An 18876-nucleotide genomic window follows, 5' to 3' on the forward strand; every position below is an offset into this window, starting at 1 on the left:
CACTCTACAGGGATATCAATCTTATTTTTCACTTGATAACGTCAGTTGATCTCATCTACTATCCATCATTAATATCCTACAGCAAAAACACTAGGAACTACGGCGAAGTTATGAAGCCGTTAATAAGAATAAAAAGTACTGAACTTAAAAGAAAATTAATAGACAGGTTTTTACGAAACTCGAAGATACTTTCGAATATCGCTTGAGTATTACTTTTCTTAGCACTCAAGCTTCAATTCAATTTCAGCAAAATTATTTTCTTAAGAAAGTAAAATTTAGAAATTCAAGTAACCATCTTTCTTCCTTGTAGGTATTATATACGAAAATTATATTAAAAAGATTATTCCACTGTCTAGTTTGTTTACCGCGCAAAGTTTGCTTGTAACAATACCGAAACGCGTAAATGGAAATTTCAAATAGCGAAACATTACCGAAGAAAGTTGTTAATTGAGCAGCTAACGAAGAGGCGGTCGACTTTCAGGATAAACTCCTGAGATATTAAGACGCAATGAACGTGTTACGCTGTGGCTTGTTTATAGGTATTGCGCCAGACGACCCTACCCATTGTACCGATGAGACACCAGAGTTTTCAAAGACAACTCTCCCATCGTCTCGATCTACCGATTAAGTTTAGCATTTGCAGTCTGGAGAATCGTAGCGATTCCAGCCTTGGCTTAATCAAGGTACGCTTAGCATTAGTAAATCCCTTTTGTTTCTTACTTTTATAGAAGTGAAATACAGTTAATCAGAAAATCTATCACAGAATTCTAAAGGAAAAATTTGATTTTAAACGAAGAAACTAAAAGCAATACAACAATAGTAACAACAATATAAACAATAGTAGCGTCAAAAAATTTTAACGATTTAATAGAAGTTTTTTCTTCGAACGATCTTCCGAAAGAATTTGACACAGACTAGACAATGTACCAACGAAACGACGTGCAGACAAATGAAACAAACTAGCAAATTCAGTTTCATGGAAGTTTTAAACGTGCGTCTCCGCATTTGCAGCCGGAACTTTACAAAAAGGAGCTGGGACAAGAGGACGCGGATAGTTGCAGTACCACGGAGATGGAATACGCTGGCAAGCTACATTTTGCTTTACGCTATGACAAGGAGATGGAGGGTCTTGTGGTCAAAGTGAGTTTCACGATATTCCAACTGGACCTATATTTTGTTTACAGTCATTCGTATATATCATGAAAGCATTCCAGGTACAACTGGAGTTGTCATTGTTAGTGTTGCTTAAGTTATGCCCCGAGGATTAAGATCTAACTTACCGCGGTCTACCTCTTGAGACAAGCGAAGAGTATTTCGATTTACGGTCGTTGGCTGTATTAACTTCACAGAGAGAAATATTGGAGTAATTATAATTACTGACAGATAAATCACGCCCCTCTGAATGACTGATTAATATTTGTAGAGTTATTGATCTCAAGGAATTTCTCCCCATCTTTGCTTCCCTTCTTCATCGTTTCAACCTCAGATCTGCTAATTCACTACTAACAAAAGTATAAGCACCCGAACTCAAAATTAAAACACCTTTTAAGCCATTAATTCTTGAAGGCAAGGCGCGAGGCACGAAATTAAACTATCGTGCCGCGACGCGACGCAGCAGTGATCCGACCACGAACACAGTTATCGGCGTATCGAAAACCGCTGTACGTGCCTGGTAGTCACGCTCTTATTCCTTTATATCGAGTGTCTCTATCGACGGAAGCTGGTGCCGAGCTTCTTTCCAAAGCGACGCACGTACCTCGCGAAATCAACGTGGAACACAGAAAATTCTTTTTATTGGCACGATGACCGACATGCGCGCTCTAGTTTCATCGTTTGTTTCAAAATCATATTGTTCTCGATTTAGGATACGTTCGATCACGTGCAGCCGCTTCAATTAAACTGCACATTCATCCAAGGTCGTGACGCATCCGAGAAAAAATTTTCAAGATAGATAAAGACGGGGATGCATAAACGAATCGATGATGCATAATCCGATCGAATCAAAATTCATTTGGTATTCATCCTTACGCGAACGATTCGTGTCCTTCATCGATGATTTACGTCGAAGAACGATCACCGCTCTTCTCAATACATAATTCCTTCTCGAATCTAGGTACTAATCCTGCACTGAATATTCATAGCCGAGAGTGGTATTACCTAAGAACTGGTTTTCCAATAGAGAATCTGTACTGAAATCAATTATGGAACTTAAGCGGATATTTGTAGGTTATCGGTAGTAGATGTTGTTAACATATTATTAGTAAAATAGCTTCTGGAATATCGAGTGTAGAGTAAATGAGTAGTGAATACATGAATTAACAATGCAAACTAAATGTAACAGAATACTAGGGATATACCGACTAGTGACCGGATAGTCGGTTATTTTTGTAGTCTGCAATTAATCGGTGACTAATCGTCGGCGAAAAAGGCTGATTGATCGGTCTTAAATTTTTGATTTTACTAATAATTTGATGAAGCATAGAAATCAAAATACAATGTTTCTTTATGTTATTAACATAATTTTAATTGTTTTTAATATGTAGTATACTTCCTTATGGATACATATTTGTACGTAACATAAAAGATTAAAAATAATAATTAGTATTCATTGAGAGAAACTAAATAAGTTCCAATTAACTAGAAGCATTGCCCATTATTTCTTAATTTTAATTTCTTAATTAAAAAAACCCTTCTAAAAGACGAAACAAGACGTAATAAAATAAATCTAACGAATAATGTTAAAAAATCTTTTTCTTAGGTTCCTTATATTATAAACTTGACACGTTTTGGAGCAATGTTTGAAAATGATCGACAGAGACGACTAGTCGGCCAAAACCCTAGTCGGTGCAACTCTAAAGAATACTTTTATCTTAATAAATATGATCAATTTTAAAAACCTTGAGGAAATATGAACATTGATAAGGACATTCAGGTTATCTTTAAATCATCAACCCTTTAAAAGGGGAAGAAGTAGGAAGAAGTAGAAGTATTAAACTCTATCCCGATACCTTCAACACGTACTGTTTGAAACCAAAAATTACTCTCGTGTAAAAATCAGAAGCGCACATATACATATACACATGATACAATTATTGCGAAAAACTTTGAAGCTTCCAAGAAATAAAAGTAATATTCCAAGTAATGGAAACGACAATTACACTATTCCACGGTGCATAATTGACCCACTCGTTCGAACAACCACCATTGTGGCGAACGCTGAAAATAGATCGTCAATGTGAGGACACCGATTCTATTACAGAGACTGTCAGAATGAGAACGTTTTCGTGATGCTATACGTGTGTAGGTAAATTCAACTCGCAATTGCACTCGAGCGAGCTAATTACCTGGTCGCCATATTTAGTGTGAGCTATTCGATAATGATAATAAAGTATCTACGTGATGGTACTATGATGGACAGTGTTCTTGGTTAGATTAGCACCCGATGCTATCGTAACTCTGTCGTCGCTGTTTGACTAATAAATAACGTGTCGACGTGTTAGAGTTCACAAAATGGAATTGAAGGTGATTGAATTCGTTCTAACCAGGGCGGAACCCACGTTTCGTGGCACAGAAATGTAAACGCGACTGGATGTATGCATGCCACGTAATCGGTCTCATTCATAAATTTAGTCGAGGACGAAAGTATAAAGGAACGCTGGCAAAACCCACCGGGACCTGAATTTTTTTATTTCCCTCCTTTTCGTCAACCCTTCCATCGCTGCGCGATTGTAATAATATTCCAGATTAAATGGCATTAGGTTGAATAAGATGGGAATTAGGAACACTGTCGCATTATGCATCCATTTATTATTCGAGGTATTGTCAAGTATTGTAAAGAATTTATTCTATCGGCTTTTTGTTCAAAATTCAGTTTTTTTACTATCTTTAAAAGTTAAAAGTTTTACTATCTTTAATACTTTTTATGTGCTGCGAATCTTTTATTTCTTTTGTTTAATTTTCGGGAACGGGAACTTGTATTTTTCAGGTCCTAGATACAAATTTAAGCGAATCCCTTTGAATGTATAACATTTAATAACCATTGCCTTAAGTTAATGTCTTCTCAGTAGCTTAATAAGAGATATACAGAGATATCAACTCAATCTACTTAAATTTTTATTCGAGACACAGCTGACATCAATCTTGCACATTTCCATACATACAATACACTTCCCTTCAAACGGATCGGTTTCACAGTTTTCTGCATACCAAGTAGCTTCACAATTCCAGACAGATGGAACAGATGACCAGTCTCCCAATATTACATCGAAATATATTTATATAAGTTTCCGTTATACACTATATTCAATACCTACTTTTGCAAGTCGTTTCAAATTAGATTCTTATTCGTTACTTTATTATCCAACAGGCAGTTCAAATCACCATCATATTATACCTATGAAGAACAAAAAATCATTTGCATACATGTACGTTTTTTAATGGGATCTTTTAAATCAGATCGACATGCTCGATCATTTGATACCAGTTCCCTTTATTGACAGTTCTTTCGATACGTTTCAACCGAGTTAATTAAGATATACGTATCAAAGGAAAGAACGTTTGGAAATATTTTAAGCAATCACTGTAATCCAAAAATATAATATCCCTTACAGATTCTAGAAGCTCGAGAATTACCAGTGAAGGATGTGACAGGTAGCAGCGATCCTTATGTTAAAGTGTATCTTTTACCAGACCGAAAGAAGAAGTATCAGACGAAAGTGCATCGAAAGAATCTAAATCCCGTATTCAACGAAACGTTTATATTCAGGTTAGCACACGCGATCGAACAAATTTTAAAATAATTGTATTAAAAGAAAAATTCCTGGACTATCTGTAGTTTTATAAATTATCATCTTACATGTGGACTTTTCATGATACCAATACAATTATCTGCCATCAGTGTATCGTATGAAGAACTGAGGGAGCAGTATCTTCAGTTTTCCGTTTACGACTTCGATCGATTTTCCCGGAACGATTTAATCGGGCAAGTGGTATGGAAGGAACTGCTGGACTGCACCGACCTCGAACAAGAGATTGAGTATACGATGGACATTCTGTGCGCCATGCAGGTAGCGAATATGTCACTGAAACGTGTTTTTTATCATTTGATTTTATTGAAATACTTTGACCGCGTGTTTCAGTATTTCAGCGCGTTTTAAAATTTCATAGTTTCACTTAGAGTACGATAATATTTCTATAAAGAGAAGAAAGAATGGATATGAATCTAAATTAAATGAAAATAGAACTCACGCTCTTTGCTTTAGTATCTAAAAATGTATTTAAAGAAAAAGAAAGATACACGAAAAGTAGAAGATAGCAGAGTAATATCTGTCCTAGTTGCGGCAAAAAATTCACGAGGTCTATACTTTGACCTCGACTTTGGACATCATCTTAGCCTCCTGTACTTTAGAAACTGAACCGGTTTTTGCACGTTCCTTTAGGACAAAGTGGACTTGGGAAAATTGATGCTGTCGCTCTGCTACCTACCGACTGCTGGCCGGCTAACAGTGACTGTAATTAAAGCGAGAAACTTGAAAGCTATGGATATAACAGGATCGTCAGGTAATTTGCTTGGAACTGTTCCCTCGCGATCATCGATAAGCGGTAAAATGCGTGACGTGAAATTTTTTGCGTCGATAAGTGCGACTACGTTATATATTAAATTGTTTATTTTAGGCAACAAGCCACAATTTTTATCCTTATATGACTGAGTATGTAATGTGATTTGCCTGTTTAAAAATAATTTGATACCCTCGGGTTATATAAATAGAATTATAGCATATTATATATACATATAGTACAAAATTGCATTCAATATAAGAGGAAGTGATGAACAACATGAGAATACAAGATTTATAAAATGTTCAAAAATGTATGCATTCTCGTCGCGATGGAAAATGTCATAAAATTAAACATTTCACTTATTTTGAATTATTAATACGTGCTCCGACAAATGTTTCAGAAGAACGTTCGCTAATCCGAATGAGAAATTTACATTATACTCTCTCATTAGAGAAAAGTAACACTTCCACTATTTTGCTAGCAACTCGAACGAAAGAATTACAAAGAATATTGTCGTTTGTTTCATAAGTTGAACTTTTATCGTGAACCAGCAGTGACTCACGTAAAAAAGAGAACCACACACTCTCTCAACACGATGTTCCTCTATCATAAATTTCGCTATAATACATCACTTAACATATTCTCCTAAAAACTACACTTCACGTCTTAACCAGCACCATTCTCACGTCCCATGCCATTATAAAAAAAAAAAAAAAAAAAAAGAAAACGCACAGAGAATCAATATTCCAACAACCATTCTCTCTCTATTCCTGCAATAACATGCAGAAAATACCTAACGTGCGACATTTTTAGACCCATACGTGAAGGTGTACCTGCTGTGCCAGGACAGACGAATCAAAAAGAAGAAGACCTCTGTGAAAAAGAACACGTTGTTTCCCGTGTACAACGAGATCTTGGTGTTCGACGTACCGGCGGAAAACATCGAGGACGTCAGTCTCATAGTAAAAGTAATCGATTACGACAGGTAAGCGGTACAGAAATGCGTTTTCCGTGAAACGCAGTTTCGATCGCAGATCAATCAACGATCGGCTACGACCTGATTTCCTTCGTAGAATCGGTTCGAACGAATTAATGGGCTGCACAGCGATTGGCGCTGATTTCATTGGTATTGGACGCGAACAATGGCTAAAAATGCTGGAGAATCCAAGGAAACCGGTGACGCAATGGTATCCACTGATGGAAACGGTTCCTGGCCATATTCCAGCTGTGAGTTCGGAACCTCTTCCAGTGAGTCTGAGCTGCTTGAACAGCAGGTAAGTGAATGAATAGCTTTTTGAACTTGTCAAAGTAATTTTAATTGGGAGTTGGTTAACATGTTTAGCTTTGAGTAGAAATAAAGACTCTTTGTATATTTGATATTTTAAAATAGGATCAAATTAAGATATTTAACTAAAAAAGAAGTTCCATACTAGTAATGAGATTTTGGCATTTTGATTCTTCTTTCAATTTTTTTTTTCTTTAAATAGTAAAATTGGAAAGATATTTTGACTAAGAAAGTCTTTAAAGACGATTTTCAAGATTTGGAGAACAAATTTGAGTCATGTAATGAAAAGAATATTACGCGAAGGTGAGGGAGAATTAAGTCCCAACATGACAGGATCATCATTGAAAGTATCTGTTCTGAAAGACCGCTGCATGTTGGAAGAAAAATTGAAATATCACGTTACAGGAATGTTTTTTCTTTACTTATATAATATATACATAAATAAAATAAAAATAAAACGTTTTTTAATACAAAACAGAAAAAGAAAAAACAATGTGTCTCAAAATGATACAGTCACTTTATAATATTTCTAATAGTTTGTTAATTGCGTCAATGTTGATAGATTATTCTGAAATATGTTTCGACAACCTTTAGCTTTGATATTACTTGAAGTAAGATCTAATAAGATCTGCTCTAATAACATCGTAAAATGCATTCCACGTTGTCACACTTCCACTACCTTATTAGCGTTTTGAAAATGTTCTTTCTCCTTTGTGAATATTATGACAATAGTTTCTTCAGACATCTGGACCGTCTAAATTGAATTTCTTTTTCTCACTCCAGATGACATTTTCTCATTTGCTTTTCCAAGCCATATGTATAATGTGGTCCAGTTCAACCGGTTTGTTTTATTTGTTTGCATTAGAGATGGTTGCGTTTTCATACGCTCACATTCAACTTGTCCTTGACCCGATGTGGTAACATCTTCGTACTGTTGATTTTCCTGGTCACTTGCTGAACACTTATTGTGGAATTGCTTATTTCTCTTAGAATTCTCCTTTTTTGATAAGTTGTTAATGTACATATGCATCACCTGGGTTAATCACCATATGCATCGTCAAATTAACAAAAATCCGAAATTATATGCCGCGAACGTTTCATCCTTCTTGCAATTTCCCTTGATAGAACGATTATTTCTAAACATTTCGATAATCTGACCTTTTGCAACTTCTGTTAATGCGTGTCCTCTTGCAATTTTGTTAATTGAATACTCTCCGTTGTTAACAACATGCCTAATGAAGCAAGTAGTGTACCACGTTACATATTATTATAATTTAGTTTAACATATAGGGTATCGTACAATGAGAAGTATCATTTACTAGGATGATTCTATCATTTTGGGACAAACCTTAGATTACAAGATTAAAGAGAAGAATTAAGCAATCTCAACTTACTTTGATTGAAATATTGGGCGATTAAGAGCGGACGTACGTAGAAGTGAAACATCGATATGGAATAGCGCGAATCTTTTGCAGATGAAAACAGCACGGCTGGAATAAGTATCGCGGGAAGTCGCAGTTCTTGTCGGACGTCGGCTTGGGCGTTGTTTCCTTCTGTCGTCATTTAATGCACACCGCTTGACTGACTTAAGTACAATTCCTATCTTAAAAAAGAAGGGCTCGAGAAAGAAACACGAAAGAAACAAAACAAACCAAACCAAAAATAAAAAAAGCAAAAATGTAAAAAAAATCAGAAAAAAGACATAACACACTCTGTGCTTTTTGGAATATAATCAAGCGTGGCGAGCGTGAAATAGTAAACAAACAGTAGATCGTAGTAGAATGTTTGTAAAAGCGTAATATGATAGCGGAGTTGATGGATGGCCAGGTTGCTCAAACTATCTTTGCAAAAAAAGTAACGAAAAAATATACATATATATATAGGTATAAAAAAACAATATTAAGAAAGAGAGAAAGAGAGCAAGATAGAAATAAAAGATAGAATAGTTTATTTTTTGAGAACGAATCCAGGCTGGTCCTGTATTCAAGCGTACACACGAATACGAAATATAGTTTAACAACTATACCACGAGCATATATATTTTATCATCAAGAGAAAAGAGATTCACTGACCCAGTAGATGGTTGAGAATGGAGCAAAATTTTATGATGATCCAAAATAACGGAACGCGCGAATTGTTCGCTGCTCGATACTTTCACAAACACCTTTTTTTCAATCGAACAATACGACCAAGATACCAGGATAACGATTGGGATCCCTATAGACACGTGAAATTTCTACAGACAATATTGGAAAATAATTGTCTGGCGGAATATAAAGAATAGTAGAATTGTGAATAGAGAAAATAAGCTTTGCTATATACACAGCACTTCGAAATAATCGGTAAGAACAAAAGGAACGAAAGGTAATACTCGTTGGCGATTTAAAATTTATTTGTATAGCATTATCTTTGCTTCCTTAACTGTACCTGAATTGTAAATCTTCTTTCATTTGGATATTAGTATCCTTTGCTGTTCAAAAATATTGTTACAAATAATTTGTATTTTACGAAACAGAAATATTCTGCTATAAGCTCCGATTCAGTCGGATCATTTATCTCTGCATGCCTATGTAACGAGTATCGTAAATATTTAAACTCGCTGAGATCTACAAATACGATGTCAACAACGCATAAAGTTTGTTAGTTATACAATGTGAAACATACATGGTTGCATATTACTTATGTACGTGACACTATTGCACAGCAATTATGCTGCACTCGTTGGCTTGCTATACAATATACGAAATAAACAACACGATACATACAATAATCGCTTCAGATAGTGATCTTCGTGAAATCCACCGGATGGATCCTATCGTGTAATCAAAGCACCTCTTTCGTGCTTCCGAAGTTAACTCTTTCTGTCGATTAATCTATGCATGATGCCACGAGGAAATATTCTAAGGACAATAACCGATTTAACCAAATAAATCCTGTAGACTTCGAATAGAGCAATATTTCCTAAACGTAAACGTATCCGTGAACGTTACTAATCGTTGTTCTATGTGAATCCTGTGACACGAACACAACGGGAAGCAACCAAACGAAGAGCAGGATAATATAGACGAAAAAACAAGATAAAAATAGATGTAGCGAAAGCGACGTTTACTAATTCACGCTCCTACGCCAATTTCGCGCAAATGTTCTTATTTAACGCGATACGTGTTTCGGTATGAGGCTCGTCGAAGGGCACTGTTTGTGATAACGCGCCCGGAGGTACGTGCATTCATATGAAACGAACAAATAAACACACATACAGAAACGAGCGAGTACAGTCCTTTCAAGGAAAGTGTATAATGTAATGACAATGATATCATTACGTTTAAGAGTTTGTATCGGTGAAGGCCGTTGTAGGTAATTTCTATTATGGCGCCTGTCTACCTCAGCTATCCTTTTCTCGGAAAAGGAAGGAAGGAGAGGATTTCTTGGGAATCTTATAGATTTAGGAGATTTAGAAGGTAAGCGTTCTTAATGGTAATTCAAAAAATACAAAATTGTGGAAAAGTCGTGAAATCGACTAGTATGAGAAAAAGAGAGAGAGAGAGAAAGAAATAGAGACGTTCTAAGTTAATAAAGAAAAGTTAAAGGAGCGTCTCGTAGGGGCATGGATAATTTATTTAGGAACATTTATCGAACTTTATTGTAATACATGTGTATCTACTCGGTAACGTTGCATGCACGTGCGAAGGGCTGCGTCGTAAAGAAATGAATCAACGCGAACGATGCGGAGCGTGTATATCACACGTATACAAGCGACATTATGATGTATCGTAAGAAACATGTATAACAGGTATAACAACCAAGTATAAAATTGAAGAACATGGGGAGAGGAAAGTGAAAGAGGAGCGCGCGTAAAATGGTACCAATTGTCACGCGTCTATTGATACATCGATCGACCGCGATGGCTCGTACTTTATGTCGGTTAACGATCGATCAGCCATGAAAAATACAGAAACTGCATTCTTGCATGTACATGGGCGTCTTTGGAAGACAGACGGATGAGGAGGATCGTCGAGAAGCGAGCAATCAATGTATACGTAAGACAAAATAATTGCCTGCTTAATTATTAAGGTATGAGATTTCGTTTGTAAAGACACTCTGTGTTCCATGTAGTTGAAAGTATATCTAACCTGTATCGAAACATAGATTACTGTGCAAGAGGTACTATAGAATGATAATTTTTTGAACTAATTGCAAAAGAAAATGGTGATAACATAAGTACAGTAGAGACACGATAAAAATGTGCCAAGCCGCAAAATAGTGTAGTATCGTAGAAAGTAGCGCAGAACGTCATAAGCTTTTAGTGGTTAATCCTCGGAGCATATACACGCATATATACGTATATTTGTATAATCGTTGTACTAATACGCGTATCCAGTCAATTTGATAGTTTAGCTGCCGGTGAGTTTTTCGAGATCGTCCTTTGAGATTCCAGCGACGCCCATCGTTGGTTACACGGCAGACAAAATTAACATAACTATTATATTCTTTCGTACGAATTACAAGCATTGTACTACAGACTGAACTTATCCGAACAATTTCATACGGTGAACGTAATTACCGCGATGCCTGCATCGTTTTGCAATTGGAGTAGCCGTTCAAACGTACTGAGACTGAAGAACGTTCTTTTCTATGTATATGCAAGGAATAGATACATGGTAGAATAGATCTGTAATACCATAATACTGTAGCTAAGGTCAGCAGTATTCACTAGTGAAGGTTACTGAGGGATAAGTGTTACTAGATATAAGTGCTACTAGCAGAAAAGTAGTCACAGAAAACGTGTTCTTATAGACATGGGGAACTATGAAGAGGAATATAATATTGCGAAAAAAGAGGAACCGAGCTACAGCAACAGATACCATTAAAATTTACGATCAGTGCTGTCTGATTACATGTAACATCTTTCATATGGCTTTGCTATACTGCAGTATATCCCTAATTGCTTTGCAGTTGGATTTCAACCTCGCCGATATTTTCCAATCCCGTGCTCCCTTCCGTATTTTCCTCTTCAATACTTTCTTGTTCATTTTCTACTTATAATTTCTTTAACAATAGCCAACTATATTTCATGTTCTCCTATTAGTGAGTAAAATTAGCGTCCTGGTTTCTCAAACAAGTCCAGGTAAAGGATTGAGACAGTATTAATTTTAAGTCGAGTAATATCCTTTCAGCAACCGATGCTGGTAGCTATTATTATAACATTGAATACGAGAATTAGTTAAAAGTTAGCGACGCCCGATGTAAGTGAAGTCGTCGACCTGCGTGATACTCATCGTCAGTGTATGAATTCTTTTCAATCTGGCATTTTTCTATTCGTTCCTGTATACTATTATTGTGCATCAATGTTCGAGTTAGCGGGTTACTTTTTTTGTACCGTAATCGGATTTTTCGAGTAACGTCGAACGATACGATGTCGTTTCACTTCGCATCGTTCCATTGGATTTGTCAAACCGATGAAATATCGATCGTGGATGATCGATATGTGTGGGATGCGCATGCATATCATATCACGAGACGAACGAACGGGCTGACGAGTATTTACATATTTCACTGGGCAAGTGATTTTCGAATGGAGAGAGTAACCCGGTACCGCTGGTAACATGTACCTATTTTCTAACGAGTGTGTATAATCTATATTGTATATCCGGGCACGCCAGTGTCCTCTTGTGATTGTGAATGAAATAAATAAATCGGTACCATATAGAACTATGTTTCTTGAAAACCTATTCCAATGATTTTTTGTCGATTATTTTTAAACAAAATTAAAATGAATACCTTGAAATCTTGTTCATGGTCATCGAGGTCATGTAAATGGCACTGAAGGCCGCTTCAAGGTTAGTGAGTGCCCATCAATCAATGTAGATTTTAATCATTAGAGTATCTAATACAACAGTGAAAGTGAAAGTAAATGAAAAACCATCTGCAACATCAAATGTACTTTTCATTTATTTGACTACTTATCTTTACAGATTAGTCTACCTTATGCTAAGATACAACTTTCCCATTATGTTACCTCTAATCGAAACGTTACGATAATACTAAGTATAAAATAAGCAATAGAGCTTATATTGGTATGTAGCAATGACTTAAGTACCTCTACTTAATAGTACTCTGTTAAAAGTGCCGGGAATTAACCTGCGTCGCCCGTGTCTTCGACGAGACTGACCGACGTATGATGTCGCAGTTACAATTTTGGCTTTCGATCGGAAATCATATTTAGACAAGCATCGAGGTTTCATTTAAAACTGTAATTAATTTTGCAGTCATTTATTCGTCGATCGAACATCGATCCATCTTTGTTTCTTTTATTATTATTATTATTATTATTTTAATATTTTTTTCTTTTTGTTTCATTTTATGGCGTTCTACGTATCATCTACATCGCGTCGTAAGTTGTGAAAAAGTTAGGCCATATTATTATCTTTCTTCGTATCTCGATTATTTTTCTTTTTTGCATTTCTTTTCTCTACTTCCCCCCCCCCCCCTCCACGCCATAATTTTTCCTTTTATCCTTTTTGCCACACTTCACCCCCAATTTGCTAATCGAACATTCTCAGAGCGAATATTAGGATTCTAAATGCTGGCTTGAAATTACGATTAACAATGGACATGGCGTAACGTGGTGGTGAAATATACATTATGCATACATAGAAAACAATATGCCGCGGAACGATGTTCAGTCTTTGAAGAAATGTAACTGCAGTGATTAAATTGGTTTATTTGTGTTGTGAACCGGATGGGCTTAAGCTTAATCCAGAGCGGATGGCTCGTGTAGCATTACAAATGCTGTACAATTATTTAAATCGTATCGCTTACCATAAGAAACGGACTCACGATTATAAAACACTACTTGACGCAGATGAACTCGATGATCACGTTTAAACAATCGCAGTTCTACATGATTTCGCTACATGTCCTTATTATTCTCTGTGTGTATGTGTTTCTTCTTCATCATCGTATTTTTCTCTGTTTGCATTATTATTAGTTTTAGTTTTCTCTCTACAATCTCGCATATATTGACTTTTATCGATTGATTGGAAAATTATTTCGCGTTCGAGAAGAAGCTCGCAACGACGGTACAGTTTCCCCTTTCGCGAAACAATCGCCAAGGATTTCGAATCCAAATTGCACGGATACACGTTTCGATCTTCCTCGCTATCGAATCGATTCCACGTCGTCGTCACGATTTTCTTCAACCGCGGCGCAGTTAAATACTGAAGAGGTTACGATTCTAACGACTAAGCGTCCGAGTAAGTGTTATCCCGTGACATTTATGCGCTTGTCCCTCTCATCCGCCCGTGATTACGCTTAGAACGTTTGGTTAAATCCGTACGTAAGTACTTCTACGGGCAGTTCCGTATGTAAACGAACCGTTTAATCTTTTTGTGTATTTATTTTCTTCCACCTATTTCTTCCTTTACATTTTCCTCTTCCTTTTTTTGTATTCTTACCTTTTTGCGTAATTTTTCTCCTAACATCTCGCATATGGTTCGTAATTACCTCGCACTTTCTTGATGATTCACGGTAAATAACGCAAACATCGTCTTTTCTTGGCTCGATTTGGAAACCATCGGACGAACCCTAACTCGTTCTCGAATTGTACAAATCTTTGTTTCTTTTTTTTTTATTTTACCTTCTTCGTGTTCGCTTTTTCTTTTGTATCGTTCGCGTCTACCGATTCAATTATTATAATATTTCTTAATAAGTACACATGTCAAAATGCATTCACAAACGCGTGTGATGTCAAGAACACTAATCAATTATACCTCGTAATCATAGTAATGGTAATTAATAATAACCATATGAATTAATAATGAGAATAAAGTGTAGTTGTAATAATAATTATATAGGCAAACCTTTGTTGTAGCGTTGTACTTAGCGTTATTTAAAATAGTAGCGTTACTCTTACGTGTACCGAAGTTCGAGTACGGACAGAAAATTGATTTTTTTTTGTTAACTTCCTTTATATATATTTTTTAATATATATATATATAATGTTATATATATATATAGCAATATGGAGGGAATTTACTAACAACTTGCTCGAAAAGTGTAGCATTCTCACACACCTATAAACAAATATAAAAAGTCCTCTTTTTAAAATCTTTTTGTTCTTTTTTTGTTTTGTTTTTTCACTCGTTCTCTCATATCATTTTGTTTTCCTTATCCTCCTTTTTTAAGTTCTTGGTTTCGTTTATCACGGTACATTCTCACTGATTACGCTGCTTCGCACTTGTTAAATGTTTATTTTTGTGCAGACGTGTTAATTTCTCACAAATCTTTCAAATTTGGAAAGTTCGAAAGAACTTGTTCAAATCTCCTTTTTCTCGACCTTCGAAGAGATTTAAATTCGATTGAAAAACACTATGTGAGAAGCAGAGAATACAGCCAGAATGACACGTATGTTTCTTCTTTTCTGTCTTCTTTTTCTCTCTTTTTTTACCCATTTTCATATTTCCCTTTGCCCATTCCTAATTCCATTGTAGCGAAAATAAGGTGTCGATAATACGCGGACTGTACATTAAGTACAATGTGTGAACAGTTGCACGCGTGACAAGCTATCACCACGTGTACGCGAGAAATTAACATTATCCAAAGCACCAGACACGATTCCCTTTCTCGCACACATGCACACACACGCATACAGCAAACGTGCGCATTTATTCCTCCTATTTCTTTCATTTCTCCTTTTTCTCCCTCTGTTTAGCCAGCAAGCTTTCTCATACACATTCTCTCTTTCTCTTTCCCCACGCGAACAAAACAACATGAACAATCATGCAATAAGCACGCCCATAACGAATAGTAGCGATAATACCATTGTTTAACACGTTGTTGCACACGTAACATTGTCCTATGCGTGTATAAATTGTACGATTAACGAGACCGGCAGCGAACCGGGTGCATGATACAAGAACCAACACTAAAACTTTTATGATAAATCGTTATTACAACTTTACATCGTGACATCTTTTTTTTTTCTTCTTTGTTTGTTTGTTTCGCAAGCTCAAGAGTGATTGATCGCTAAAACGACGGCACCATGCACTTACTTTAGATCTACCATGTAGACGGTACTGTAATATGATTATTTTTTTTTTTTTAAGTGTATCGACATCTAAGAAATTCGGGATCCATCGGTAATCCGCCACGTTTCTCGTCGCGAATCTTGACTAGATGCATCCTGAGACGTTTACATCTTATATCATAATTCAGGACAATTTTTCTATTTTAAGAATACATTCTCGTAATCCATCGTGATTAATTTGTCTTCCTTTAATATTAAGTACTTTCCGCGTGGTAATCGCACAGAATCGTATCGAAATTAAGTCTCTATCCTATCGAACGCCACTGTGTAGACTCGCGAGATATCACGTCGCGACGATTACCGACGTGGCCACAAAACTCACGTTCCGGATTATTCTCACTTACGCCACCTTTCCTTTCACGCCAACCTCTTTTCGCGCCCTCACACACTTTGTCCACCGTTTCTTCGCCACTCTTTCCCCTGACTTTTCATTCCTTCGTTTACGAATACCGTCTGACTTTAATATCACGTCACTGATCGTTACCGAAGAGAAACACATTCCGATCTACCGAGATGACTAACAAGCGTGCGTGTAAAAAGAACAATCATTGATCCATTGGATAAAAGCGATTCGCTAGCATACTATACCATAGAAAGTGAACGACATTTTATGCCGATCGAATATCAATCGTAAACAATAAAAGCTGTGCACACACGCGTTTTCTTTAGTTCAGTGATGAACACCGATTTTTATCCAAGAAAGAGTGACTAGCATTCGTGATACAGCGAAACGACGAGTAGACGAGAGTCGCATGGATCATTCGCGATATTGTTATTTCTCGAAAAATTCGTCCTACATTTTCCTCCTACTTCTTCGATGATCCATCCAATTTGACCGATCTTTGTATTTACACATTTATCTTTGTTTCTTTCGTTCTTTGATCTTGCAATTGTTCACGAGGTGCAATCCTAGCCTTTTTCTGTCCCATTCGAATCGTCATACGGGCGACACGCTCACACACGAACGACGTCGATCTCTAGCAATCACTATAGGATCGACGTCAACGAATTCGGGTAAATCCACGTGATTCAGACTCGCTCGTTTTAAAGCCTATTAATAATTCTTCGTCTCTGCTGATTAATTATACATCGCGTGCGAAAATACCAAGAAATATCCTCGCAAAAAGTTAAGCTGGACGGCTTTGATAAAAAATTAGGATCTCTTTCGAAGGACGTGAATATTGGGGAATAGGAAGTGTTTGCGGGATGATAGTAACGATTACGGTGAATAGTATTATATTGTATGTGTGTATGTGCTTGTGTGTATGAGTGGGTATTCCTCGAGATTGGGGCAACCCAGTGCACGGCTCTGCGAAAAAAGCGTGGATCGTCCCTGCGAAAGTGCCTTTTTGTGCAAATGTGTAAAGATTTGAAGATGTGTCTTTTGTGAAGGGATCTATAGGGGGAATTGTGTTTTAAGTACACGTGTACGTGTGTCGTTTACGGTCCTATGTCTCGTAAAACTGAACTCACTAAGTGCTTAGCCAAAAAGTGTCTCATTATCACGAGCAGCAATTACGACATCAGCGCAGAAATACAATTCTCTCCCTCATCTGTCGCTCATTCGCTCGACACCTTAACACGAAATTATCCGTGTACGTATATAATATATAATATATAATATATTTTATGTATATTTATACGCCGTAGAGATAATCGTATTTACACGGGACGTTACTCTAGCACTAGACATGTGTCACCGGAGGACCATAACCACGCTCATATTCCTTTCGTACGAGAAATAGAAACATAACGTGGTTACGGCATGCCACACAGAGATACTCGCGATTACGTCGTTGCGAGTTTACTGTCCGAGGATCTGATCACGATTACATCATTGCGCCACGCACCCTCGAACGGTGTGAGTCGAGAGAATCGGCCTTCGAGTATTCGCAAGCGTACAGATAAATTTTAATGTATTCGTAATTGACTAGCGGTTCGAGAGAGAGGGAATGATGCGGTTCGTATCTATTTCTCTTTTCTTTGTTGAGTCCTCGTGGATACTTTCTTTCTTTCTCTCTCTCGGTTTTTGCATGGCTAGAAATCTCGAGGCAAGTATCGATACCAATCGAAATCGTAGAATAACGCGTGCTCGAGCCTGGCCAGTTCCCCCGTGCTCGAAACTTCGCTTCAACCTTAGTGCACTTACGCATGGTCAATCGATTCGCACGCGTCATCTCACGGAAGCACTCGAATATTCTCCCATAGAATCGCGAGAAAGCGAATATTATTTTTTTTCTTTTGTTTATTGCTAAAACGCTGAATATCATAAGTATACCTGCTGCTCGGCGACTACTGTTCTCTGCGCCCACTACTTGATTGTAATAAACGATTACGAAAGCGTCGTTGCTCGTTGCTCCTATCTGTAAACACTAGAGGATCAGAGTTCGTTCACCATGCTCGAAATCGTTTTTTCCTTTTTTTTTCCTTTTTCTTTTTTTATTTTGAACGATTGAGATAGTCGATGAACGCTTTGTCCAATCCTCGCGTTATTGCACGATGCGGTTTCCTTTTCTTCAAATTCGATACGTTGCGATCGAATCGTAGATCTGTTCGAATGAAATTGCACACACGATCGGATGTTGCGAAACTGACTTTTGAGTGGATGTTACCGTTCCTACTCATATATGACTGAGAGAAATCTGTCGATGTTGTACAAGGAAGACGAACGACAGATGAACTACGTTCGTGTCTCGTTCGACTTTGCTAGACGTACGCGAAACAGTCTCAGTAGCGTTGCTGGAACTCGTGATGCCATCTATTAAAGTCGATATGGAAGATCACGATCGACCCGTTGGCCAGACCAGCTAGAAGAAACCTAAAACGTTAAATAAATTGCAATTGTGGATTTGCAGTTGTAATAAATTTCTTTCTCTCAACCTATGATAATCGGAAAAGAGATGAAAAAATGTTGAATTATATGAATGATATGAAATTTAGCTACACT

General features: G+C 36.9%; 2 protein-coding genes across 6 annotated transcripts in view; one reads left to right on the plus strand and one right to left on the minus strand.

The window, feature by feature from the left end:
- LOC117163239 (synaptotagmin-10) overlaps positions 1 to 12536 on the plus strand; it is a 53779-nt gene extending 41243 nt beyond the window's left edge. For both annotated transcript variants that reach the window (XM_076627456.1, XM_033345347.2), the window contains exons 3-10: positions 540 to 683; positions 1012 to 1140; positions 4611 to 4765; positions 4898 to 5066; positions 5439 to 5559; positions 6373 to 6544; positions 6633 to 6833; positions 8320 to 12536. In XM_076627456.1, the coding sequence (XP_076483571.1) occupies positions 540 to 683; positions 1012 to 1140; positions 4611 to 4765; positions 4898 to 5066; positions 5439 to 5559; positions 6373 to 6544; positions 6633 to 6833; positions 8320 to 8323 (1095 nt within the window). In that variant the 3' untranslated portion in view covers positions 8324 to 12536. The remainder of the gene's footprint in view (positions 1 to 539; positions 684 to 1011; positions 1141 to 4610; positions 4766 to 4897; positions 5067 to 5438; positions 5560 to 6372; positions 6545 to 6632; positions 6834 to 8319) is intronic.
- Positions 12537 to 12775: 239 nt separating this feature from the next.
- The window catches only part of rg (A kinase anchor protein rugose), a 413962-nt gene continuing 407861 nt past the window's right edge, over positions 12776 to 18876 (minus strand). For all 4 annotated transcript variants that reach the window (XM_076627439.1, XM_076627446.1, XM_076627441.1 and 1 more), the window contains one exon: positions 12776 to 18747. In XM_076627439.1, coding sequence (XP_076483554.1) covers positions 18657 to 18747 — 91 coding nt within the window. In that variant the 3' untranslated portion in view covers positions 12776 to 18656. The remainder of the gene's footprint in view (positions 18748 to 18876) is intronic.

This window comes from Bombus vancouverensis, chromosome 2 (assembly GCF_051014615.1).
Source record: "Bombus vancouverensis nearcticus chromosome 2, iyBomVanc1_principal, whole genome shotgun sequence".
Lineage (NCBI taxonomy): Eukaryota > Metazoa > Arthropoda > Insecta > Hymenoptera > Apidae > Bombus > Bombus vancouverensis.